The sequence below is a fragment of the Anguilla anguilla genome, chromosome 15, assembly GCF_013347855.1.
Source record: "Anguilla anguilla isolate fAngAng1 chromosome 15, fAngAng1.pri, whole genome shotgun sequence".
NCBI classification, from domain to species: Eukaryota; Metazoa; Chordata; class Actinopteri; order Anguilliformes; family Anguillidae; genus Anguilla; species Anguilla anguilla.
Window position 1 is genome coordinate 30,671,798 of NC_049215.1, and position 26,856 is coordinate 30,698,653.

Here is a 26,856-nt window from a genome sequence, read left to right on the forward strand (position 1 = left end):
TTTTCTGTGTAGCTAGACATGGACAGACCGCAATGCAGGATATTATGAACACTGTGCTTCTGCTCTGAGCGAAGCATGGTCACTCGCAGTCCCTCGTACCTTCGAGGCCCTCAAGGCCCTGGTGGCCCCTCTGTCCGCCCTCGCCACGGTAACCAGGCACCCCTGGGGTTCCGCCGATTCCTGGCATGCCCTTCTGCCCCTTGGGGCCAAATAATCCTGTGGGGTGGAGAAGGGCAGAAGAACATCAATAACTACTCATCACTCACACACCACATCCTGGACAGAGTGTGTGGAGGGGGAGGGGGGGGCGGGAGCGGGGGGTTCTTACCTGGGTCACCAGGGGGACCCTGGGGGCCATTTTCTCCATAAACACCGTCAGGCCCCCTAATTCCCTGTGGACCTGGTGGTCCTCTCTCCCCCAAATGTTTGGGAGGCTTGGGGGCCTCACCTTGAGCACCTGGGGCTCCAGGGAAACCTGAAAGTTCCCACACACACACACACACACATAGAATACCCATTTAAACTAATCTTACTCTACTTTGAGTATCTAGATCAAAAGTATTATCTTACCTACAGTGAAATCACTTCATAATTAACCCACTGGTGTCCTCACTTTTCATTCACAAAAGTCAATCATTAGGAGCACAGCAGGCTAAGCAGTCAGACAAAACTGGCTGGAACAGTCACATGTCCCTCACACACAACCGCTACAGTAGTGACTCATACTGTGTGCTTCCCCTTTAGATACGGTCACACTACTGGAATAAACAGCAACACACACACACACACACACACACAGACATACCTGGAGGCCCGGAGTTTCCCTTTGGACCTACAGGTCCCCTGTCTCCTTGGACACCCGCCCTTCCAGGAACTCCCATCAGCCCCTGCTCCCCCTTCACACCTACGGGGGATGAACAGCAGCCTCCTTACCCCACACCCAAGGCCTCTTTTGCTGTATCAGCTACAATCATGTAATTCTGTTTTCTTCCCCAGAATCACACACAGGTGTTTATTAATTTAAAAGAAGATAAAATCAAGGATGAACAACGCCTCTAGTACTACAAAGCAAGTCAAGTAACAGTGGTTCAATCCAAACTCTTAGCACCTTATGGACTATACCATTACCGAGAGGTAGGGGGATGTTGGGAGGGGGGGTTCTCTTACCTTTCTTCCCAGACACTCCATGCTGTCCTTGTACGCCTGGTTGACCCTGATCCCCCAGGAGTCCCTTCAGGCCCACCTGCCCAAATATACCGGACAGGCCTTTCTCTCCCTTGTCTCCAAACGGTGAGGGAATTCCAGGACTCCCCCTCACCCCGGGGGACCCTGGGATACCAGAGGTACGTGTCATTTCCTGTGCGTCACAGTTCCTGTGCCTGCCTGCAGTGAGGCTTTTGTGATATCCCTCTCCTGCTCTGTTGATCAGGTGCTGGGCAGGTGTCCTTACGAGGCCATTTACATTTACATTTTACAGTGGCCACACCTCACCTCGCCACCTTCAGCAGCTCTCTCAGGTTACATTTCACGTTCTCTGTTCTAACATATTTGTGGCAAATTTTCAGTTTGTTGTTTTAGATTATGCTTTGTTTTTTTGGTCCCTCCTGGATGGCTCTCCCCTTATTTTTACCACCCAATGGATTCCAGAGAGTATTTGTACGGCAAACAAACATCACCTGCAGTGAAACGTTCCTATGCATCATGAGTTTCTGAGTGAAACTGCTGAGTTCTTGCCACTTTGGTTCTAAACCCTGGAACAGCACATACCAAAGCCTAGCACTGCACCCACCAAACACGACGAAGATTTCAGACTAGCTCCTCTCACTGAGTAGTGACAAGCTTCTGTGTAGCCAGACCAGATAAGCAAGCCAAGTGATCTGAGGAGCACAGGCAGCCCTCAGTCGGTACGGTCCCTGCTCACTCCACCTTGATATCCTTTCGGTCCCTTTGATCCAGGGTCTCCTATGGCACCCAGGCGGCCAGGCTGTCCAGGCAGGCCCTGGGGTCCTTGAAATCCGGGAGCTCCTGGCTGGCCTGGGTCACCTGAGAAGAAGGGAACCCGATTCAGGGCCAAGAGTGTTCCACCAATCACAAGGTTCTACCTGGTTGCATATTAATTGGCTATTGTGGCTTTCAGTGATGTAGGTCTCACCTGGGTGTGTGTGTGTGTGTGTGTGTGTGTTTGTTTGTTTAGGAGTGTGTGTGTGTGTGAGAGTGACTTTCCCACAAAAAAGTCAGAAAACGATCTAATGAAATTACATTAATTAATTGATAAATTATGGGAATTTTTCAAACTGTCAACTTAGTTTCAGGTTATTTCTTAAATTGACTGAAATGGAATTAACCCCCTAAGCCCACACTGCAAAGTATATTTCTGTGCAAGGTAAGCTAGAAAACATTTTCACAGGTATGGGTGTAACCTGAGTACCACTGTCAGATGCAACCGCTTCCAGAACCATGACAACCAACCTGGATCTCCACCAGAGCCCTTGAGCCCTGGTGACCCTGGCAGTCCGGACTGTGTGCTGGAGTTTCCGGTTTCTCCCCTCTCTCCTTTACCCCCAGGCTCACCTGGGGCCCCCCAGTTATCCAAACCTGTCAGGATACAGAACAGTGGAACTTAAAAGAACTGATACAACTCAAAGTTAACCCCCTCCAAACGCCCCCCAAAAAACAAACATTGTTAAAAGAGCTGCTGATTGATATCAGTTTCTTCTTAAGAACATATTGAATAAAAGCCCACTGGTATGATTCCCAAAGCGTACCTGGTGTTCCAAGGAATCCCTTCTGGCCCTTCAGGCCATGCAGTCCAAATATTCCCTTCAGACCAGGAAAACCTATGAGGATCACAATGAAACAACTACATTACCCGCAACACCTCAGTCCCCATTACTGAAGAGCCAGGATGAAGAGGTACAAGCGGACACTCAAGTGACAAGGCCCAAACACTAAACGGTGTACACCAAACAAGAGGCCCATTTCCCCACTCTCAGGACGTTTTACCTCTGTGCCCTGGCGTGCCAGGAAATCCGTCTGCTCCCGATTGTCCCGGCGTTCCGGGAAAGCCTTTCTGCCCCTGGTCTCCTGGAGAGCCCCTTTTCCCCTCAAAGCCTGTTAGCGCCCCAAAGACATAGCATCATCACGACGACCGAACGAGCCCAATGCATCCACAGACTCACTGGAAATGCAAGCGTGCGATCGCGGCTAGCAGAGCACAGCGCTAGCAGACCCTGAACACGCAGTGACGGTCGCAGCCACCATCAGCACTGAAAGGCAACACGCGTGGCTTACAGCTATATGACGCGCACAGCTCAAGCAGAACTACGAAATGTGCCTTTAATTACATGAACAGTAGTTACCGCAATAGAAGCTGGTGTGACTCTAATACAAGCCATCCGTTTCCAGAAGGGCAGGTAAGTCTCACCTGGGCGCCCGTCAGAGCCAGGGTCTCCACTCTCCGCTTTCATGCCCTCGATGCCATGGAAACCAGGACTGCCATGGTCTCCGGGCTGCCCAGTGGACCCCTTAACTCCTGCACCAGGAGAGGAGGAAGGGGTCAGTGCCGTTGCCACAGTAACACCTTGCACAGCTGGTGTCTAGCATGCTATGATGTCATCTCTAGGATACTGACAGGTCCTTACCTGGAAATCCAGGGGGTCCAAACTCCCCTCTAAGGCCCGTGGAGCCCGGTAAGTCGATCACTGCACCCGCCTCACCTGTAATAATTTAAACTCAGTGAGTTCTTAAGTCCAAACATAAGGCTATGTGACATAGGTCTTGCCCGATTTTAATAATAACTCCTCTGAAGATTGCACCAAAGAAAAATGAAAATGAAAGAAAAACAAAACAGTTATTTGTATTGCCCCTTTCATAAATTTAGCAACACAAAGTGCTTCATATAAACATATGTTCAAATAAAGAAATGTGTTGGAAAAAAAGTAGTACAACAGACTACATAAACCAAGAAAGGTTAAAAAAAAAAAGTCAGATGACAAAAGACCCCAGGAAAATTACCTAGTGGTCATCTTGAAAAATTAAGGGCAATTAATAAATGCAAGATGGTAGTACCAGAGACTGGAGAAGGGGGTGTTCTTCCCCTTCATTTCATTTGGCCTGAACGTGTGGAACAGTAAGCTGGCTGGTGCTGGATGACCTGGTGTGTCATTGCTGGTTGCGGGTAGGCATTTAACATATGGATGTGTGCAGGAGCAGGGGGATATGGTCCGTCCCCAATACCACTGTACCTTTCTTTCCCTTCAGTCCAGGGTCTCCGCTCTGGCCGTAGGCTCCAGGACTGCCCTTCTCTCCCTATGAGAAAGGAAAAGATGCTCGTAACCCGGCAACACAAAACCCCCACATCACCGTGACGACAGCAGGGAGGAGAGCTCCCGTCCCCGCGGCGCACGCGCAGGGCTCACCGTCGAACCGGCCATCCCCGGAAAGCCTGAGATCCCCGGTGGGCCGGTGGGTCCCGGCATCCCTTTAGGTCCCGGAAGCCCCACGGGCCCTGGATCACCCAAAGCCCCCTTATCCTCGCTGGGGTCCCCCGGCAGGCCATCACTGCCCGTTCGTCCCGGCAGGCCTGGTAACCCTTTGGGCCCTGTGGCATAGAGATGCTGTAAGCTCCACCCCTTTCCCTCCCTCCCTCCCTCCCTCCCAGAGTCACAGAATGCAGTCTGTCGCACAGAGATGCTGTAAGCTCCGCCCCTTTCCCTCCCTCCCTCCCTCCCTCCCAGAGTCACAGAATGCAGTCTGTGGCACAGAGACGCTGTAAGCTCTGCCCCTTTCCCTCCCTCCCTCCCAGAGTCACAGAATGCAGTCTGTGGCACAGAGACGCTGTAAGCTCCGCCCCTTTCCCTCCCTTCCTCCCAGAGTCACAGAATGCAGTCTGTGGCACAGAGACGCTGTAAGCTCTGCCCCTTTCCCTCCCTCCCTCCCAGAGTCACAGAATGCAGTCTGTGGCACAGAGATGCTGTAAGCTCCACCCCTTTCCCTCCCTCCCTCCCTCCCTCCCAGAGTCACAGAATGCAGTCTGTCGCACAGAGATGCTGTAAGCTCTGCCCCTTTCCCTCCCTCCCTCCCAGAGTCACAGAATGCAGTCTGTGGCACAGAGATGCTGTAAGCTCCGCCCCTTTCCCTCCCTCCCTCCCAGAGTCACAGAATGCAGTCTGTCGCACAGAGATGCTGTAAGCTCCGCCCCTTTCCCTCCCTCCCTCCCTCCCTCCCAGAGTCACAGAATGCAGTCTGTGGCACAGAGACGCTGTAAGCTCCGCCCCTTTCCCTCCTTTCCTCCCACAGTCACAGAATGCAGTCTGTGGCACAGAGACGCTGTAAGCTCCGCCCCTTTCCCTCCTTTCCTCCCACAGTCACAGAATGCAGTCTGTGGCACAGAGACGCTGTAAGCTCCGCCCCTTTCCCTCCTTTCCTCCCACAGTCACAGAATGCAGTCTGTGGCACAGAGACACTGCAAGCTCCGCCCCTTTCCCTCTCACCCGCCCCCCCCAGGGTCAGAATGCAGAGTCTGCAGAGTGTGTAGGGGCTGGAATCAGCTGAAATCAGAGCTCCCTGGCTGATGTGGGACTCCCGCTCACCATAGGGGCCGGTGAATCCCGGCTGTCCCGGTATTCCGAGGTCGCCCTTGACCCCCTTCATCTCCATGATCATCTTGGGTGGGATGAACGGCTTTTCACCCGGAGGCCCGGCGATCCCGCTGTCACCTGGGAAAGAGCACGGAGCAGGCTGCGTGATGAGGGGCCTCCAATGTCCCGAATCCGAGCTCGGCCACGCCCCCGAGCCGCCTCAATCTCTACTCACCCTTTTCTCCAGGCCATCCCATTCCGCCTTTCACTCCCGCGACCCCCGGAAAACCCGGCTCCCCCTTCACGCCCGGAACTCCGGAGAAACCCTTTACACCTTTCACCCCAGTAAAGCCCGCCATTCCTGGCGAGCCTTTTGAACCTGCACAAACAGGGGAATAACACTGAAGCATTCGGTCCGGGAGGAGCGGATTGGCCTCGGCAACGTCGACCGGTGGAGAGAGCACACACACAACTGGGTTTTCGTTAACTAATCAGCCCAGGTGCTTAAAGGTGTATTCCTTCCCAGAGTTCGGGGTCGAGACCAGGAGTACACACTGAGAGAGCGAGCCTTTGAGTTTTGTTCGTCAGAGCACATGAAAGGAAACTTGCCGCTGAAAAGCTGGAGGAGCTGGTCAGCTGAAATGTTGGCCAGCTATGAGCGGCGAGCTGAGAGGCTGTCACTCAGTTTTGCTTTCTTTTGTCTTCATTATTTTAATTTACTGTTTTTTTTCCCAGAACCAATGAGGGGGAAGGGTGAAGGTGTTTGTTTATTTGTTTTTGTGTTTGGTGTGGGTGCGCTCTCTCTCTCTCTCTCTCTCCATGTGGCAAATGACGGTGTACACCAGGAACTGCCGTATCTCCCTCCCAGGGGTGTCACACTGGCGTGTTACAAACACCTTTATTAACGCAGTTCTCCATGTTATAAGCCCTTTATTAACATAGCGCTCCCAAGTTAGAACACTCTTGTTCTAACAACCCTTGATATTAGAACAACAAATCGATTAAAACAGTTCTCAGTGTTAGAGCAGCATTATTAACAGATAAGATCAGATTAACGCCTTTAAGAAAACAGCTAAAGGCATAGCTCAGTTTTAGATTACATCAATGTGTTCATTTAACGTGGCTTTATTATCAGGGTGGTTGATCCAGGAGTGAGAGAAGGAAAAGAATTATGACCCCAGGACAAAAGTAGAGACGCATATACACACAAGACTTTGTCAAAGCTGCAGCAGTGTGGTATAATGATTAGGGAGCCAGTCTTGTAACTCAAATGTTGCACCCATGCACACACACAAATACGGGTGAGATGACCTACATCACTGAAGGCCACAACACACACACACACACACACAGTTACCTCGCAGTCCAGGAACTCCAGGAAAGCCCACGGGACCTGGCTCTCCTGGGTCACCTGGAAGGCCTTCTCTGCCCTTTAGACCGAGATCACCTGGATCTCCAGGTGTGCCTTTCATCCCAGAAGGCCCAGGTGGGCCTGGGTCACCCTGAATTCCTCTGTCTCCAGGAAATCCTGAAGAGAATGAGACACCCATATCAGCACCAACGTGTGTGTGTATATATTTATCAAGAACTCAATCCCAGTGTCATATCAGCTCAAGATGTTAAGAATATTTGCTCATGACCAGACCGCTTCACAGTACGCACACAAACACACACACACACACACACAGTTCACAGGCCATAGACCGCTATACGCTACACACACACAGAGCACAGACTGGCACAGACACACTACCTGGGCTACCAATGATCCCTTGGGGCCCTGGGGGGCCAGGTGGACCTGGGACCCCTGGGAATCCATACTTTCCTTCTGGTCCAGGTCTCCCTATCTCCCCCTGCAGGCCTGGAGGACCCCGATCACCTTTGGGTCCGAGGATACCAGGCATGCCTGGCATTCCTGTGAATGAGGAAAGCAACATTAGCGATGCTAACAAGGTTAACAGACAACACTCCCCGTTTCCACCCGTTTCAACAATGCCATTCAGTCTTTTTATTATTATTATTATTATTATTTTGAATACACTTTATAAACCTATGGCTGTAGAAGATGTAGATGAAACCATGATGAAGTGTTCCTTACCGTGGTATCCCTGGTTACCAATCTCCCCTCTGGGGCCCCAGGTGCCTTGGAGTCCAGGAGGGCCCACATCTCCTGGGGGTCCAGGGGCCGCCCCAAAGACCAGCCCGTGAGCCCCCTTCTGCCCCTCCTCCCCATCCCGACCCTGCTGCCCGGGGAGACCTGGGGGCCCGTCTACCCCTTTATTGCCAGACTGACCCTTATCGCCACGCGGCCCAACAAAACCTGCGGAGGGTAGAAAGGTTGTCAGAGCCCCCCAACACAGCACCAAACACGGGGAGCTCACAGACCGTCAGAGCCCCCCAACATGGCACCAAACACTGGGAGCTCACAGACTGTCAGAGCCCCCCAACATGGCACCAAACACTGGGAGCTCACAGACTGTCAGAGCCCCCCAACATGGCACCAAACACTGGGAGCTCACAGACTGTCAGAGCCCCCCAACACGGCACCAAACACTGGGAGCTCACAGACTGTCAGAGCCCCCCAACACGGTACCAAACACGGGGAGCTCACAGACTGTCAGAGCCCCCCAACAGGACACCAAACACTGGGAGCTCACAGACAGCTAGAGCCAACACTGTACCAAACAGTATAATGATGTGTAATGAGACTTTACCCTAAGTGGAGAAGCATCAGACTTTATAAGACTGGGCGAACAGAAGCATGTCTCTTTGCCTGGCTTACCGGGTGGTCCTGGGGCCCCTCCTCTGCCTGGTTCTCCTCGCTCCCCCTTGGATCCCCCCTCCCCGGTTAATCCTAGCTCCCCTTTAAAACCTGGCACACCTGAAACACAAGCATTCGCACACCACCATTACTACAGGCCTGTGTCCCTCGTTACCAAGTCAACTGCAAAAACACACTCAACATGCAAAGCGTCATAAATGTGGCAAAGTCTTGTTACCTGCGAAACCATCAATCCCAGAAATTCCAGGGAATCCCGGATCACCTGGTTGACCTGGCACTGGATCACATTCTCCTGAAAAATATTAATAAATCACAAGAATCTCATCAGTGATTTATTATAACAATTATAAATCCAAAGAGCAGCCATATTGGATCTGCTGTTAGATATATGAACACATACATGACACATTTCCAGTGGTTGCAGAGGTGGAAAGTCCAGGAGTCAGAAAGAAAAATGAACTGAGCTGATTTCACTGAATATTTCACTTATCATATCTCCTGGCTGAAGAATTGTGCTAATTCGCAAATCCAGTTGATGGGATTTTCCACCTCTGGTCACAAGTTATTTTGTTAGTTGGGTGATCTGAATCCATGTGACAGAAATGGAAAACAGTGCCTAGTGTTAAATTTACTCAAGAATGTGTGACTAGTTACGTAAACTGGAGATAAAAAACATTAACAGTACATCACAAGGTTTTATCTTCAAATTGACTGATTTAATATAAAGATTATATATGCATGCAAGATCACTGGAGCTACAGCAAGGTGGAGAGATGAGAGCTTGGCCACTCTCAGACAGCTGCTGTGAACACTAAGCTCGCATCTCACTACGTTCCAGCTACCTTCAGCATCTGTCTGCTCTCCAGAACCTTCCAGAACACAGCCTCCTTTCAGTGTCACCAGAGAGGGAGAGAGAGAGAGAGAGAGAGAGAACCATATGGGGAGAGAGAGAGCCATATGGGATGAGACAGCAGTAGAGAGTGAGAGAGAGTCATAAAAACGATAAGTACACAAGAGAGAAAGAGAGGGGGAACAAGGGATAGAGATAGATATAGAGAGAGAGAACCATATGGGAAGAAAGCAAGAGTGCACAAGAGAGAAAGAGAGAAGAGAGAGAGAGCGAGGGTAGGGCATTCATGTCATTAGCATGTTAGCACATACAGGGACAGTCAGCATTATCGGGGTAGAGCATTAAAACATTATAAGGAGGCAAATGGCTTGTGGCACTGATGTACGGAGGCAAAACAATGTTCTAAAGAGCTAAACCACTCAGCACAGTCATTATTACTCTATTCAGTACATGGTCATTACACATCTACCTAGTACCCAGTTAAGAACACTGCTAGGCTTTAATATGTACAGGAAAATGCTTTTACATTGAAAACAGAATTCATGATGGAACAGAATTCATCATGACTAACCAGGAGTTCTCCTCAGCAGAACTAGCAATGGGACCATAAAGGCTCATTTAAACTTTGTCGCAGGACACAGTCTTGCTTGACAAAAATTACGTACTTTCAACCGAAGAAACCGTAGCTCAACACTTTTTCTCGTACACGTAGTATTATGTGAGGAACACCTTCAGACTTTGTCACGCAGTGTGATTGGACAGCCATTCGTTGTCATGGATGTGTTTTTTTTTTTCTCCACATCATTACAAATGTAAAAAAAATGGCCAGGAGACAACGGGCCCCTTCCCACAGGCCTTTGCCAAAGCATAAATGGAAAATGTTGTGGTACATCTACACTTTTGTCAAGCGACACTTTTTGAAAGTGTCGTGTGACGAAGTTGAGTCTTCAGTGGCTGAAGGTGCACATACATGACACAGTCTGCAACTGACCCGTATAAACCAATCAAAAAGGCTTTGCTCTCCACATAAAAATTCCATCATCGGTTCTAAGCACTAAACAGTTCTAAATTTGGGGTTTCTCAAAGCCTACCCATCACTACCCAAAACCTCATCCCCAAGTTTAGTGGAAACACGGGGATGGAGGCCTGATCAAAGTGAGGTGCAGCGAGAGTGACTTACCTGGTGCCCCAGGGGGTCCAGGGACGCCAACCGAACCATCGAACCCGGGATCGCCAGGGAGACCACGGCGCCCCCTCTCTGCACTCATCACCCGGCCCGGGTCTCCCGCCAGGCCCGTCTTCCCAGGCAAGCCCGGTGCCCCGGGGAACCCCTTCTCCCCTGGAGCGCCCACCGGCCCTTCCCCCTAAAAAAAACAGACACGCACATCCAGCCTCACAAATGCTGCTCCACACACACACTGGCACTGGCCCCGTGATGGAATAACTGAAAAAATAATAATAATATATAACAATAACAGGTATGACAATGAAAACATAAAACAGCTGCAAGCATCATTCCAATTCAAATGAACTAAAGTGTCTACACTTTGATGACCAACATAAAAAATGAACGAAAAATATCAAGGATGATATCGTAAATGCACAAACAATATAAATCGTTCAGATCACTCTCGCAGAGACTTTAAGAACGCATCTCCAACAATAAACTATGTCTGACCAATCGCGGCAATGCACTGTCTGTACCGAAGAGGAGCTACAGTAGGTTGATTGACAGGTGAGTACAATGGTAAAATATTCTCTGGTGAAGCTAGCAAATTATGTATCACTTGTCATTATGATCACTGTTATATTTATTGTTCACACATTACAATTTTAATGAATTGCGATAGTTGCAATTCATAGTTATCGGTACAGTTTATCGCTATAGCCATTCACACAGCTATATGAATACCTCACAGTCACAGGTCATCATTATCACACTTTTCATAGAATAGTTTAATGTTATTCAGCTAACTGACAGAGGAACAAGCACAATTTTCTGCGTGGTCTTCTGCTTCTGCTATATACAACACCGAAGCCCTGTGAAATGACTGTTAAACTATGCTCAAAGCTGAAAGTGTTGGATGAACGTTGACTTGAGAGAAGGGCCAGGGGGAGGAGCGGTAACTGACCTGGGGGCCACGCAGTCCAGGGGCCCCTGGACGTCCCGAAAACCCAGGCCGGCCTCTGTCACCCATGCCTCCATCTAGTCCAGGGTCTCCTGGGTCTCCAGATTGTCCTGCAGAGTACAGAAACAGACACAGACACACACACACAGATACACACAAACACAGAAACAGACACACACACGCACACACGCACACACAAAAACACACATTTAGCTATCATACTGGTGGTCTCAGCCAGATGTGATGTTCCATAACTTGCAGTCTGTGAACAGCAGGGTTGCCAACTTTTTTCAGCTGCCTGGAGTAAGATTTTGTGGACAAGAGGAAAGGGAATACATTCCGATCATGGACTGCGGGGGGAGGGGGGGGGGGGGGGGGGAAGAGATAGTTAGCTAATCAGACTCTGCAATATTTATAAACCAATCTCAGTTCGCCATGCTGAAAAAATGGACTTTGTCCTACAAGCTGATAGATAATTTGGGTAATTAGAGAGTGGCTTTGTTTTTACTTGGCCTTTTTATTTGGCACAAGACTGGGTGTTTGGGTAGCGCTAGAGAGTGAGACAGAGCCTGAAAGTGTGTCTCTCACCAAAAGTTTGACAGTTGGCAACCCTGGTAAACACCATCCAACTCCTAATTTGTTATTCTGGGCATAAGAATGACAGTAAATGACAGAAAGCAGAAACTAAATACCCAACCTTTCTCAGTGATCACCCAGGTGTCTCCTTTTCTCCCTTTGGGACCGGGAGCGCCCTTTACCCCTGGAAAACCCTGTAAACAGAGGGGGCAGTGGTGGTGGGGTGGGGGGTGTATGTCAGAACAGATTTCACAGATTCGGGCTGTCAAAAGCGCATGATGTCTACCAATCAGAGGCCCCGCCCACCAGCAGCACTCAGAAGCGTTTGCAGAGAAACTAATCCACGTTTTAACAGCCGTCAATCATCCACATAATAATCCATGGCACTTAATAATAATCATCTACACTCATGTTACTGCTGAGAGCAAGGAAATTTCCCAAAAAAAAAATCTGATCACAAATGAAAGCTCAAGTGTCTTACGGGTAACCCAGGTATCCCCTTGCGTCCAGGGAGGCCCTGGTCTCCCTGCTGCCCCCACTCGCCCGTCATGCCGGGGCGGCCCTGTGCGCCCGCCGGACCCGGAGGCCCAGGGGGAGAGTCGCTGATGCTGCACTCACACAGTCCTGCATCGCCTAAAAAAACACACACACACAGGCACACGGAGACAGGTAACCTTGAATCTTTTCCACGACCACAACCAACTGTTCAATGGGAAACCCAAAGAAAGAAAGAGAAAAAGAAAGGTTATCTAAAGGAGGTTCAGGGGAGCCATGGCGCAATCTGAAGAGGTGAGTCTTCAGGCGACTTTGGAATACAGCCAGCTCTTCAGCAACGATGCCACACATCCATGTTTTATCAGACTACAGTCAATCAGTTGCACTCATGCTCGGAAATTCACAGCTATTAGTAAATTCTACTGTGTTATGATCTTACTAGTGCGCGTCATTAGTAAATTCTACAGGTGCGCGTGAGGGACGGGACTTCAGTCTTACCTTTGAGTCCCGGCCGCCCAGCAGGGCCTGGCAGCCCTCTTTCACCCTCAGGACCCTGAAATGCATACGTCCCTGTAAAATAAAACAAAACAAGAACAAAAACAAAGCAGAGATGACTTAAACCCCCTTCATTATGGGATTTATCAGTGGTCATAACTGTAGCCTCTATCTATCCAGGTCATACCTATAGTCTCTGTTCATTCAGGTCATAACTGTAGCATCTCTTTACCCAGGTTACGTAGCCTATATCTATCCAGGTTATAACTGTAGCCTCTACTCACAAAGGTCACAACAGTAGCCACTATTTATCCAGGTTATAACTGTAGCCTCTACGCACAAAGGTCACAACAGTAGCCACTATTTATCCAGGTTATAACTGTAGCCTCTACTCAAAAAGGTCACAACAGTAGCCACTATTTATCCAAGTTATAACTGTAGGCTCTATTCACAAAGGTCACAATAGAAGCCACTATTTATCCAAGTTATAACTGTAGCCACTATTCACAAAGGTCATAACTGTAACATCTAGTCACTTAGGTTATAACCGTAGCCACTATTCACAAAGGTCATAACTGTAACATCTGTTCACTTAGGTTATAACTGTAGCCTCTCTTTAATGTAACATAACTGTCATCTCTTCTTTCACTCACACGATCCTTTGGGCCCGGGCGGCCCTGGGGTGCCTGGAAACCCATCAAAACCAGGCCGTCCAGGGTGCTGAGCGGGGGGCCCCGGTTCGCCCTGCAGACCCTTCAGCCCCTTCTCCCCCTTCGGCCCAAATGGGCTGATGTTGACCACTGTGGATGGAAGGCCATTACACCTGAAATGTTAGGTCACCGTCCGGATACACTCAATACGGAGTCCCCCCCAATGAGTCTCTCACCTGCCTGACCAGAGGAGATTGCTGGAAGTCCAGGGGGTCCTGGAAGACCCTTGTCACCCTGCTCACCCCTCTCTCCCTTGCGGCCGGGCTGGCCGGCCGGTCCAGGTGGTCCCTCTGGGAATTCAAGCACAGTCCACATTAATAATCCACAACAATCCACAGGTTCAGATTTCACCATTCACACCTGACCAGCTCTGCTTCTTAAGTGATGGCGGCTATTAAAACCTTTTTTTTAAAGGTGTAAGATTACTAAAATGTGATTAGAACTGAACATTCTAACACTGATGTAACAATCACTACTGGCAACTGAAAGCAAAGGAGATCTAGAACAACTGACTCAAAAACATTTTATTTGAAATTTTTTCTAAATATTCTTAAAAAAAAAAGGACTCTTCAAGAAGTTAAGGCAGAGTGGTCTGTACTGAAATATTAATATTTCCTTCATTTGTTAACATCAATCCATGCATAGTTTGTTTGATCAATTAATTTCTTGATTAATGTAACATACCTCCATGTCTGCCTCCATAATATATCACTTCTCCTGGTTCTCCTATCTCACCCTGAAAACGCACATGCACACACACACACACACACACACACACGCACACAACCACTTGTTCACTGGTGTTTGGACAGGAATGGCTCCAGTAACCTAATAGCGGTCAACATTTGTATGATAAAATTCAGAAAAAAACCACAAGACATACACAAGACTGACGCAGATCTCCAAGAAGAAAACATAAAAGAGCCTGGCCAGCACATGAATATGAATGGTTCCCTTATGTGTTCACCCGCTGTCTTCTCATTAACCATCACCTGCTTCCACATCTCCGCCTCAGCAGCTAGCAGGTTCATTGAGCATTTAATAAAATGAAACTTGTTTGTGTGAGTCTTACTGTGAAGTCTGTGCATTAACACAAATGACAAGAAAATGAAACCTTGGGTCCGTCTCTTCCTTGTGGTCCTGGTTCACCGATATCGCCCTGAAAAGATACACACAGTGCTGAACAGCAGAACAGCCTTATAGCAGACTGTTCACCAAGAATCTCTATACAGTAGCACAGAGCAGCACACCATGCAACCTGACCAACCAGAATCACAGGTCACCACGGCAAACACACACCCAGGACAATCAAAGCTCGGCTCCAAATCGAAAGAGGAAATGGTTTGATGAAATTGACGGGTGCACAGCATCCATTGTGCAAAACCGACCACTTCAGAAACAGGTAGGTGCTGAGGTCAGACATACCTTCCCTCCCGGTTCCCCGTCCAGACCTGAGGTTCCCTGAAATGCAACAGTGTCAATATTCAATATGACGGTTTGGGAAAATAATTAGGACAAAGAAGAGACCATGAATGTATATTACAAACAAGCAACAGGTAAATGGAAAAACCATTACATGCTTACCCGCGGCCCGGGAAACCCCATAACCCCATCCTCCCCCTTGTTATCGGCCTGAAATGACACAAAAACACAAGAAAGTCGAAGCAGAACTGAAGCAGCCGCATGACTCCGCATACTGTGACACAAGGCCAGCAGAAAGTAGCACAAACAGGGGAGAGACAAGGGCACGCAGATTACCCAAACACAATACCATAAACTCAGCATATTAGATTACCGTATACTCAACATTACTGCGTTACATCAAAATATACGCAACATTTTCACATCACATTAACGTACACGCAACATTACTGTGTTATGTTACTGTTCCACATTCCACATTACTGTCTTATATTACCATATGCTCAAAGGCTGCACTGCCATTGCTTGTTGAAACTCATTTAACATAATCAGGGGAAACTCACATGCAATGCACAACATCCAAAAAAAAAAACTACTGTTAAATGGAAAGGATAATTCTGCAGTGAGCACAGAAGAAAAACAATGAACTCACACCCACAAGGCCTCCTCCATTAATGTGCTGCTATTTTAAACATGCTCAGGAAGGCGTATGACTCTGGCACAGGACACGTGCTCACTCACCAAATCTCCAGTTTCACCCTTTAAACCCTTTTCTCCTTTCCTGCCCTGTCAAGAAAAGAAGATATAAGATAGAAGATAGAAACATATCAGCAAAAGCATCTGCCAAAGAAAATTTCCCTAAAAGGTCTTCTTTTTCCAATGATACTATGAAAAAGAATACATTTTTTGCCAGCAGTGAGCATTAAAGGGATAGTTCACGTTCTGGGGTTTTTAAAATGCTTTTTTAATAAATAAAAAAATCCTCTAAGTGAACTACGTTTACATAGTTAAAGGTGCAGTACGTAAGTTGCAGAACAAAAGAGCTCTAAAAAAAAAAGGTGTATACTGCACCATTAACCTTAAATTTCATTCAATGATTGTGGGTGAAGACCAGAACTGGACTCACAGGAAGTCCTGTTGTCACGGATGTGTGGGGGTAGGTGTCGTTCCCCGGGGGCCCAGGCTCACCAGCCTCCCCCTGTGGCGAGAGAGAGAACAACAGTTAGGCAGAACAATGATCGCAAAAGTGGATCACAAGAAATTAGAATTATGTGATTGCTAAAATGGATTACAAGAGGTCAGAACAATGTCACCATTAAAGTGCATTATATACAGTTTCTTCCAGTTGAGCAATTTGATTGGGCAAAAGTACAGCACAAGAGCACTGGAACTTTTTACTAATGTCTCATTCCACTTAATTTACATAATTCATATATTGTTCAAAAGAATTTAATCCAGAAAGAGTTATATTTGTTGGCAGAGTTCAGTAGAGTTCAAAAGATTAGAACATGATTGCTAAAGTAGTGTTCTGAAGATTAGAACATGATTGGTAAAGTACAGTTCATAGGATCAGAACATGATTGTTAAAGTATGGTTTTGGAGATTATAACATAATTGTTAAAGTACAGTTCATAAGGTCAGAACATGATTGCTAAAGCAGGGTTATGGAGACTAGCACATGATTGTAAAAGCAGGGTTCTGAAGATTAGAATATGATTACTAAAGGGGAGCTCTGATGATCAGAACATGATTGTAAAAGTAGGGATATAGAGGTTAGAACATGGTTGTAAAAGTAGGGATATGGAGGTTAGAACATGGTTGTAAAAGTAGGGTTCTGTAGATTAGAACATGATTGTAAAGTCAGGTTCTGGAGGTTAGAACATGATTGTAAATGTAGGGATATGGAGGTTAGAACATGATTGTAAAAGTAGGGATATGGAGGTTAGAACATGGTTGTAAAAGTAGGGTTCTGGAGGTTAGAACATGATTGTAAAAGTAGGGTTCGGAGATTAGACAGTAGCTTACCAGCTCTCCTTTGACTCCCTTTATTACGACAGTCATGGCACCCTGAGGAGTGAAATTTTATTCTTTTAATTATTTGCACTTGCATGTCAACTGGAACAGACGAAAACGAATAAGGCGAAAGCCATTTTCACAGATGAGCTAGATCTGAATCACTTTCTGGTCCTTGAGGAACAAGCCACCAAAGATATTGCCACCTATATATCTAGTGCTTGTTGAAGTGATCTCAGAGCTATTTCCCAAAATGCCTACAGGAATACCCACAGACACACTGGTGTGCTAGCATGTTAACAAGTGTCACAGGTTTGAAATTCACAAATTCATAAAAAATAATCGCAATAATGCAACTCTCAATACAGTTTTTATGCACCAGACACTAGTTCTTACCAAGAGGACAGTAACAGCCTATTGAAATTGCCAGTATGTTTCAAACTGAAATGACGTAAGCAGGAAAAGTGAGGTGATGCTTATTGGACATGTTGAGCCACAGGCCTGAGTGCTGATGTCTTACCTTTTGTCCAGGTGGGCCTGGATATCCAGGGGGGCCCTTACGGATGAAAGAAGATACATCAGTTATATTAAAGAGAAAACAGGAAGGTGGAAAACGTGATGCTCGGAGGATTGAGTAGTGAGGGTAGGGGGGGTGGGGTGTTTCGATGACACTTACCTGTGGCCCAGGATAGCCTCTAAAGCCCATCAAACCTGGGAGACCGACAGGCCCCTGGGTGGCCGGAGGGGCAGAGAGACAGAGGGAGGGAGAGAGAGAGAGAGAGAGATGGAGGGAGGGAGTGAGAGAGAGAGAGGGAGGGAGTGAGAGAGAAAGAGAGAGGAAGTGAGAGAGATAAAGAGAGAGAGAGAGAGGGGCAAGGAGTGAGAGAGACATTAGGTATATTAGGTACTACAGATACGTGGACAAAATAAACAGACAATGAAGGAAAAAGAGGAACTCACAGGTAATCCCGGCAAGCCAGAGTCACCTGGATCCCCCTGAAAAAGACAAGAGCCAATCACTCATTATCTTTTTGTGTTATTCACCAATTACCTCTCACCTCTCTGTGTTACTGACCAATCACCTCTCACCTCTCACAAGCTTTCAGAGAGTAGTGCTGGAGTCTGTCCTATACCATAACGACCAATGTAAAGGACTGGTGCAAATCTCGGCCTTCCCCCGGGGTCCAGCCCGCTTACCCGAAATTTCTCCATGAACACTCTGACCTCCAGGGATTCCCCCTTCTGTCCCTTTCTCCCATGCTGCCCCTGTGTAAGGGACAGGAAAGAACCATTCACCATCACACACCGTGTACATTCACCATCACACACTGTGAACATTCACCATCACACACTGTGTACATTCACCATTACACACTACCTATATTCACCATTGCACACTGTATACATTGACCAGTACACACTGTGTACATTCACCTTTACACACTGTCTACATTCACCATTGCACACTATGAACATTCACCATCACACACTGTGTACATTCACCTTTACACACTGTCTACATTCACCTTTACACACTGTCTACATTCACCATCACACACTGTGAACATTCACCATTACACACCGTGCCCAATCGCCATTCAACTTTAAATTCTACTTACCGGGTCACCTGGACGGCCCAGACCACCTGGTTGCCCTGGCAACCCCGACTCTCCCTGAGTTCCGTTGCAGCCGTCGGCGCCCGGTTTTCCACGAGAGCCCGCTTGTCCAGGGTGGCCCTGAGGTGACGAGACCAAACGGGGTCATCGAACCGCCGTGACCGTCAGACGGCACGCCGCTCGGCTATTATGACACATCAAGTGCAAATCACCAAGTGACGTAACAATACCGCCAAAATACCTCATCCTGAAATAAAAATCATATTAACATAATGCCATGTTTCAGTGAACAGCGTCCCATGAGTGTGAACGGTAGTGGCCTTTGGCTGACTGCCGACTGCGTACGGTCCTACTTACAGGAATTCCGTCTGCTCCAGCGAACCCAGGAACGCCAGTCAATCCCTGTGGGGTGAAGGAGGAACAGGTGAGGTCATCATCCCTTGTTGGCATCACACCTGTAACAGGTACATGGACAGTAATCTGGCTGCTACTCACCACCGCGCCTTTGGGTCCAGTGATGCCACCCTGCCCCGAGTCCCCCTTCTCTCCTTTGGGGCCGTGAACCCCCACCTCACCCGGGCGCCCCGGGGGGCCCCGGGGACCCTGGGGCCCGAGCGGCCCGGGCTGGCCCTGAAACGCAGGCGGGACGCACAGACATGTTAGACAGACAGACAGACAGGCAGGCAGGCGACTTCCATGGGACAGACCCCTCTGGACATCTCTACTACAGCATGACCCTCACTTAGCTAACTACAGTTATCTTTAACTACAATGCAGTTAATAAACCAAGAAGCAGGGTCTTGCAAATAGTGGTAGATAAACATTAGGGCCTGGGACCAGTATTGTTTCCAAATGCATATGTGATGGCATTATTAACTCATCAGTTGTTGCCTAATCATCACACAGTATGATGCGACGTTGGTACAAGCAATTGCATGAGCGCAGTATTCAACTCTGACATAAATACACCTCATTCTCTTCTAATCTTCCTGCGCAATGCAAGCATTTCACCATGAGCACATTAATTTGTTGATGAATGGCCCACAAATGGTCCACCAGAGGATAGTTAAGTGCATGGGAACTAAACCTTAAGCACATGCACACATGTAGATTTGATTTATCTACAAAGGCATGTGTGTCTGGTCTATGCAGCTCCACTGACACATTTATTATGCATAAGCAAGATCGTGGACATGAGGGTAATACGAAAATTTATAATGTAGTGTGTGCCTGGCCAGAAAAATTAGATTCCTCGTTTGAAATGTAAGAAGCGCCACCCAGTGGAATTTGTGAGTACTACAAACTGACTGTAGGCATTCTCAGTCTCATTCTTACCGGGGGACACTTCAGTATACTTTTTAAATATTTCCTGTGCCTTTCCTGAAACATCACACTGCAGATTTACATATACATGCATTTATTACAGAAAATGACTACTTGTAATGCTTATAAACATGTTCAATAATGAACATCGTCCACTGTTCATTCACCACAGTACTGTAAATTTCCGGAGAGAAACATGTTGAGACTCTGGCTTATATTTACCAATCACCACTAGAGGGAGCCTTGTCCCTTTTCTTTCAATTTATGAAACCACATTCCCAGACTGGTCTCTCATCGTGGCGCTGTACTACCTCACCTGCTTTCCCAGACTTGATGTAAATAAACATGGGTAAAAATCTGAATGGTAAGAATCATAAATTATGTTAGGAATATTAGGTCTTCAAATGTAATTCAATCCTGAGGCAGTCAATTAAAACTATCCATCCATCCATTATCTATACCCGCTTATTCCTGGTCAGGGTCGTGGAAGGTGCTGGAGCCTATCCCAGTATGGATTTGGAGTCTGGAATACACCCTGGATAAGTCGCCAATCTTTCGCAGGGCACACACACCATTCACTCACACACAAGGGCAACCTGGAGTCAATGAAAACTAGAAAAATCAATTTATGTTAATTTTTTTTTTCCTGGTACAGGAATGTTGAGAAACTGAGGTGAGATTGTTGGTGTTCATGTTCTCCAATCAGAGCTCTGTCCCTTGCGTCTGAGCACGCGGTCTCAAGCGGGATTCCCCCATAATGCACTGCTCCCCAGATTCCCCTCCCAAAGTATGGGGCCAACTCGGGAAGGGAAAGGAGGCCCTCTGTTTGACGGCCGTGTATAATTTCACAGGGTGCACTGATCCCTGCACAATCGGAGAGGTGATCTGCTTTGGTTTTCATGCGTAGCAGTTTTCAGGGGATCCTGATTTTACTATAAACACAGGCTGTCGGTTTAAGCCACTCCCCCTGTATGAATGACGCCTTTATGTTCAGGAGATGAAGGTAAAGATATGAATGCCTTTGTGCGTCAAATGAAGCGAGCATCTTATCTCGCCCAAGGGGGTCGTGATGTCATACTGTTGGTAACCATGGAAGCCTGGGGGATTGTGTTTAAAGTCACAGCCACACCTGGGAGATGTTTGAGCCGGGTGTCATTTTCAGAGCCCAAGACAATCACTGCTGTCACCGGGAGAGCAAAGCTTCATTAGCACCTCAGTGGGCAGAGCCATCATCAAACTGGGTGCCATCTTGTGACTGATCTGAACCAATCACAGAGATAATGGCAGCACCTGATAAATTCTCAGCAGGTCAGATCAGGCAGTCAGGGAGAGGGAAGGCAAGAAGGCCACGGGTCATGATATTATGAGGTGATGGGAGAGGGAGGGGGTGGGGGGGTTGGTTTGCTTGTTTTCTCTTGCTTTCTTTTCTCTCTAAATGAAATAGACGAACAGCTGCGCAGGGACAGTACATCATGCTCAAGGAGAAGATGACAAGTGGGCACTGGGGGGCTCAACCAGCAAAGCCGAGGGATTCTCAGGGATTCCTCAGAAAGCACAACGGAGAACGTTTCCAAGGAGGCGGCGCTAGCCGACGCTAATCCCACCTCCACGTCCACCAGCCCATTTCCCAGGCCTCACTGGTGAACCGTGCCAAGTGCTCACCGCTCCCCCCCCCAAAACCCGTCTTGTTTGCGCATTAGCAAGGGGCAGGCATCCAAGGCCGAGGGTTCCTCGGGGATGGGGGGTGGGGGGCAGTAAGGGGGGGCGGGGGCGTGTCAGCCTTTCTGAAGACGTCCAGCAGGAAATAAACCTGTGCTCGGCACAGTCACGGTGCTGACCTACTTTCAGCCGAGCCTCAGTAAGTGCTCCATCACTACTTTAAAACAAAAAAAAATTCACATTTCCAAAAGTAAAGTAAGAATGAAACACTGATTAGCCACTTCATGCTCCAAGGCTGATTTTTAACAGGACCGCAACTGGAAACTGCGGGAAAAGGAAAGACAGGACGGACAGTTTTGTCAAGGGCCCCGTATCCGTGAGGGCGAGAAATAAACAAAACATCTGCCAGAAAGAAGAATGCGAGCCTCGGAAACATGTGCTGCGTCTTAGACAGCGTGAATCCCTCTCCTGCGCACCTCAAACAGCCCTGCCGCCTCCTGGGGATTTGTGAGAGGTACGGCTCTACCGAGCATGGGGGGGGGGGGGGGGGGGGGGGGACTTGGGGCGGGTTTTACTGCGTCCAGCGTTTCCAAAACCCTGGGCCAACATGAATAATCAGCACGCATCGGTAGGCCGGAACCCATAACAGCTATCCGAACCTTACCCAATACTGGTCTCAGTCAGAAAACCCATGATAAACACTGACCCACTAAAGGGATCCCAATACAGACTGGGCATGATCTCATTCCAGTTCAAACATTATGTATTTCACATCAGAGTTCAGCAGTGGGCTTTCTCTCTAGCGCTCAAAGTGGTCAACTTGGATTAGCATCGAACGGCTTCAAGCTCGCATTCAAGTTCAGAACTTCACCACTACTACAAAGAATACCCAGTAAATAAACACTAGTCAATGTCCAAAGCATTACCTAGCAGAGTGTTTACCTTTCCAAAGTGACCGCAGAAGGATGTGACTGGACTACTCTCATAATACGAGGGGGGGGGGGGGGGGTGGCAACTCTCACAGTGTCTGTGGGGGCACCTTTCGCTAAACCTAAAGCCTAGCAGAACTCCCTCGAACTGGCGCAAAGGGAAGTCCCATTCATTACACCTGTCAGCAAAATGCCACATGGCTTCTTGCTTTAAATGAATATCCAACATTAACAAAATCACCCTCCAGGCCTTTTACCATGCACAGCTCTCATAGCACTTAGTTTCAGGGTACTGCTGAAGTTACCCTGCTCCAGACAACCCCGGGGGAAAATGCAGGTAGGGGCAGTTCTGCAGTGTAACCACAGTTTGTATCGTATTTCTACTCCTTTATCCTGAGCCGGGTAATACAATTTATGGACTCCTGGTAGTGGCTGAATCAGAACCCAAATTGGACACACAGCAGCGGAAAGTCTTCTATTCAGTCAACCGCAAAGTCACGGAGGAGTTTTCAGATGTAGAATAAACACAGTAAAAACCCAGCACAATGCAACACCACTGATGTACCGAGACAGTAGTCTGCAAAATGCATTTTTCAATATTCAGTTATGGAAATTGCAAAAGATCAGTGAACATAAAACCCTGAGAAATGTATTTCCATGTATTTGCCTTTGAACTCCGGGCATAGCTTTAGCAGATGTGGCTTATATCTAGATATTTCGACTTTTTAAATCAAAATAAAAAATGTAAAAATGTAAGCCATTTCCCAGTTGAGGGGAAAAGGGCTCAGAACCGTCAGATCTCAGGTTAGACGGATCTGAAGTCAGACCTTTAAGCTCAGGTAAACTCCTGAAACCAGGAGTCAAGGCTCAGGTAGACAGAACGAAAAGTGCGCAGGTAAGGTTTGCTGTTGCAAACCTCTTGATGAGTTGGGCGCAAATCTCACGAGGTGATCCATCACGTGCTCGCCTGTGACCTTCGACCCCATATGTTCTTTATTAAATCAGGTACAGCCTTCTGAGCTCCCCGAGGTCGTTAGCGTGACCGCGGGCCCAACGCCTTTCTCCCCTTCTCTACCCCTCAACCCCCCCCCCCCCCTCTCCTGACCCCTCTCTCTCTCTCGAGGGGGAGACCTGGGTCAAGCCTGCGCCATACGACTCCCCAAAGTTCACAAATTTCCCATTTCTCACGACTCCTACGCCATTATTTCACCTTCCTGGAATTCTCGCGCCGGAGCGAGAAGAGCGAGCGAGAGAGCGACGCCATCCCCGCGTTCGCTACGAAGTCGCGGGCCTCCCAGCGAGCCGGACGGCGCGGGAGGAAGAAGGCTTGCCACGCACGGCACGAGGCTCCCGCTGTTTAACATTAAGTACGCAGGTCAGCTTCGTCACATGACGAGGGTGGTCATTTACGCCCGTCACGTGTGATGCATCTCTAGGAGGTGGGGAAAAGGCCTTGAGCTCCGTCACCTGTCCGTGTGCGTGTGCGTGTGTGTGTGTGTGTGTGTGTGTGTGTGTGTGCGCGTGTGTGTGAGTGCGTGCCAAAGACCCAAAGGAATGTAACAGATTTTGAACCTTCAGAACCACTTATCTTTCTCCATTTCAGAAGGGAGGTTGTGATTATGATTGTGAGTGTGTGTGTGTGTGTGTTGAGGTAATGGCTGGCAAGTAGAGGGAAGGAATATGGTGATAATATATCAACATTGGGACAATTTCAGCCGTAACATGCAAATTGTGGAAACTGTCCTTCAAACTTTCCCGAAGAGCTACTCTGGGTACGGTTATCATGGCTAACATGATAACCAGTGTTGCTTGATTTGAAAAATCTTCATTAGCTGTAATGACACTTCAACAACGGTGACAAATTTCATCACTATATTGAAGTTGAGCTGAGGTAAACCTGCACAGTATTTCCCCCATTGCATTTTTTGTCACTTATGGTCACTTGCTGCTAAGCACAGCATGGGCTTGTGGTGGTATGACAACTGAATAATTCCACAGTAACCAAGTTTTCATGGTGTCAATGAATAATATAAATAATTTAAAAATGAATAATTTTCACAACATTCTGTGTTAAAATGAACAGAATGAATCAATATTAGCTATTGATTATACCCACAACTTTGAAATAACGTATACCAGCAGTTCCTGATCGTGAATAAATACATTCATGTTGGTTATTCAAGCTAAGGACTTCTGAAAAACTGATGCCAAATTTATGAGTTTACAGTAAAAGAAACCAGGAAAGCACCGTTTGTCAATTAATCATGTCATCACAAATAACTTGCTTTTAACCATTCTATAGCACAAAATATTGCGGTACGTCACCCAGACATCTGAAAAAACAACGATACGATTTTTCATTGAGGGATATCGCCTTCCCTCCCCCCCCACCACCCCCCCACCCCCCCACCCACAGATCATGTACAACGCTGGTTTAGGTCACCATACGTCTCAGCGCCTGTCTGTTTAGAATAACGGTTTCATCTGTTGCGGTGCGGCCAGGACAGGAAACTGTCAGAGTGCATTTAAGGGGGGAAACACACAGCGGGTCTGAATCTTGCTCCACGCCGAAGCGCCACTCTGCGCGTGTGTGTATCTGTGCTAGCCCGCCTGTGGCCTAGTGGGTAAGGTTACAGGTTTGGGAACACAGGGTCGGAGGTTCAAGCCCAGCTAGGAACGCGTTTCTTGTACGGACGAAGTGTAGCACAGTGGGTAAGGAACTGGGCTTGTAACCGAAAGGTCGCAGGTTCGATTCCCGGGTAAGGACACTGCCATTGTACCCTTGAGCAAGGTACTTAACCTGCATTGCTTCAGTATATATCCAGCTGTATAAATGGATACAATGTAATATGCTATGTAAAAAGTTGTGTAAGTCGCTCTGGATAAGAGCGTCTGCTAAATGCCTGTAATGTAATGTGTGCGTCGCTGGGCTGCTCTCGGGCCGGGCCGTCTGCTTCTTCTTCTCCTGACTCCGCCTGTTTCAGGGAGCCGTTCCAAGTGGTAGTTTTGCTGGCCACCAATAACGTTTCCTCTGTTCCATTTAAGGGCGCTCCTGGGCCCTGGCGGACCGGAAAGTTCTCCCGAACGCCCCCGTCTGGAATCGCAGACGACTGACACGGGGGGGAGACGTGAGAACCTCAGTGGGCGGATGCCCCGACGGAGCTGGGCCAGCCACTTTCACACCAGTGTCGGAGTTACTATGACAGCTGCACTACGCCCACCCCCCCCCCCCCCCCACCCCCCTAAATCCCCCATCCCCCTGACGCTACATCGTTATGGAAAGAACCAAGCTGGCTCTGGTCCCCCTTCCCCTCTTCACACACTCCTGTGGCCTGACCATTTCTCACTGCACAGGAAGTGCCCCACCCAGGGATAGAAATGAGGAATTGCCCAGGGAAAAATATCCAGTGACTGTCCAACACAGTGCTCAGCGTTGACAGGACCACTTAACGCCAGTGTTCAGGTGCTCAGAAAACACTGCCCTGGTATTGGAGTACTCACCTCGTGAGGAGGTACTAATTGCCCTGTTTGAGTGCTTGCGAGATCACTGACGCTGGACTTCACAACTTAGGATTACACTTTTCGGTCATCTGGCAAACGCTTTTAGCCAAGGCGGCTCACAAGAGTGAATTTCACACGGAAAGCAATCACCACAGGAGACAGACTTATGGCCTTATAAGCACCGCAGTCGAGGTTTCCGGTTTCAGGACATCTGCGCCCTGATTGGCGTTCGCGTGGACGTTCTCGCTACGTCCAGGTGCTCACGGTTCACGTCCACTTCTGGCTTTCACGGGACGGTCAATGCTTGCTGAGCTCCTGACATCAGATCAGGGTTTTGACAAAGTCATTCATCGGCCTGGGGTCTCAAAGTCAGGTTCGCATCCTGTGTCAGTGTTCGCAGGGACGTTGACCACGCGTGTAATTTGGTAGCGTAACGTTATAAGCAGCTGCCTTGGCAGAACAAATGAAATGGACCCATTCCAGTTCGACATCAAATCAAAAAAAGTTGTTTTGAGACAGAGCGCGACCACAAATGGATTTTCCGTGTTTCATCTGCACGGCGAGAAACACGAGTCCCGTCCCATCTGAGGGCTGGGAAAATGCACTTAATATGGGAAACAATATTACGCCAAATATTTCACATGATGAAATCAAGTAGCACAGGATGTCCCAGCATTGGCCACAGGAGGCCATACACAAACGGATTTATGCTTCAATTGTGTACAAGCCTAAGTCAGTCAGTTATTCTCTTACTGTCAGTCAGTAATCTAAATCAAT

General features: G+C 48.1%; 1 protein-coding gene across 2 annotated transcripts in view; it reads right to left on the reverse strand.

The window, feature by feature from the left end:
- Window positions 1–26,856, reverse strand: part of LOC118214146 (collagen alpha-2(IV) chain-like) — a 59,470-nt gene that overhangs the window by 4,273 nt on the left and 28,341 nt on the right. The window contains exons 5-45 of one of the 2 annotated variants that reach the window (XM_035393783.1): window positions 19,163–19,297; window positions 19,025–19,069; window positions 18,671–18,787; window positions 18,249–18,317; window positions 18,012–18,047; window positions 17,728–17,781; window positions 17,572–17,607; window positions 17,064–17,105; window positions 16,165–16,236; window positions 15,780–15,824; window positions 15,201–15,248; window positions 15,042–15,077; window positions 14,731–14,775; window positions 14,301–14,352; window positions 13,793–13,906; window positions 13,560–13,706; window positions 12,910–12,981; window positions 12,398–12,549; window positions 12,038–12,110; window positions 11,344–11,450; window positions 10,392–10,575; window positions 9,204–9,248; window positions 8,579–8,653; window positions 8,362–8,460; window positions 7,678–7,899; window positions 7,333–7,494; window positions 6,937–7,107; window positions 5,815–5,958; window positions 5,592–5,717; window positions 4,419–4,600; window positions 4,245–4,308; window positions 3,642–3,716; window positions 3,425–3,532; window positions 3,004–3,111; window positions 2,766–2,837; window positions 2,470–2,595; window positions 1,927–2,043; window positions 1,168–1,329; window positions 806–904; window positions 329–475; window positions 100–216 (exon numbers count right to left, since the gene is read on the reverse strand). In XM_035393783.1, coding sequence (XP_035249674.1) covers window positions 100–216; window positions 329–475; window positions 806–904; window positions 1,168–1,329; window positions 1,927–2,043; window positions 2,470–2,595; window positions 2,766–2,837; window positions 3,004–3,111; window positions 3,425–3,532; window positions 3,642–3,716; window positions 4,245–4,308; window positions 4,419–4,600; window positions 5,592–5,717; window positions 5,815–5,958; window positions 6,937–7,107; window positions 7,333–7,494; window positions 7,678–7,899; window positions 8,362–8,460; window positions 8,579–8,653; window positions 9,204–9,248; window positions 10,392–10,575; window positions 11,344–11,450; window positions 12,038–12,110; window positions 12,398–12,549; window positions 12,910–12,981; window positions 13,560–13,706; window positions 13,793–13,906; window positions 14,301–14,352; window positions 14,731–14,775; window positions 15,042–15,077; window positions 15,201–15,248; window positions 15,780–15,824; window positions 16,165–16,236; window positions 17,064–17,105; window positions 17,572–17,607; window positions 17,728–17,781; window positions 18,012–18,047; window positions 18,249–18,317; window positions 18,671–18,787; window positions 19,025–19,069; window positions 19,163–19,297 — 4,102 coding nt within the window. The remainder of the gene's footprint in view (window positions 1–99; window positions 217–328; window positions 476–805; window positions 905–1,167; window positions 1,330–1,926; window positions 2,044–2,469; window positions 2,596–2,765; window positions 2,838–3,003; window positions 3,112–3,424; window positions 3,533–3,641; window positions 3,717–4,244; window positions 4,309–4,418; window positions 4,601–5,591; window positions 5,718–5,814; window positions 5,959–6,936; window positions 7,108–7,332; window positions 7,495–7,677; window positions 7,900–8,361; window positions 8,461–8,578; window positions 8,654–9,203; window positions 9,249–10,391; window positions 10,576–11,343; window positions 11,451–12,037; window positions 12,111–12,397; window positions 12,550–12,909; window positions 12,982–13,559; window positions 13,707–13,792; window positions 13,907–14,300; window positions 14,353–14,730; window positions 14,776–15,041; window positions 15,078–15,200; window positions 15,249–15,779; window positions 15,825–16,164; window positions 16,237–17,063; window positions 17,106–17,571; window positions 17,608–17,727; window positions 17,782–18,011; window positions 18,048–18,248; window positions 18,318–18,670; window positions 18,788–19,024; window positions 19,070–19,162; window positions 19,298–26,856) is intronic. The other variant, XM_035393784.1, reaches the window with a different exon arrangement.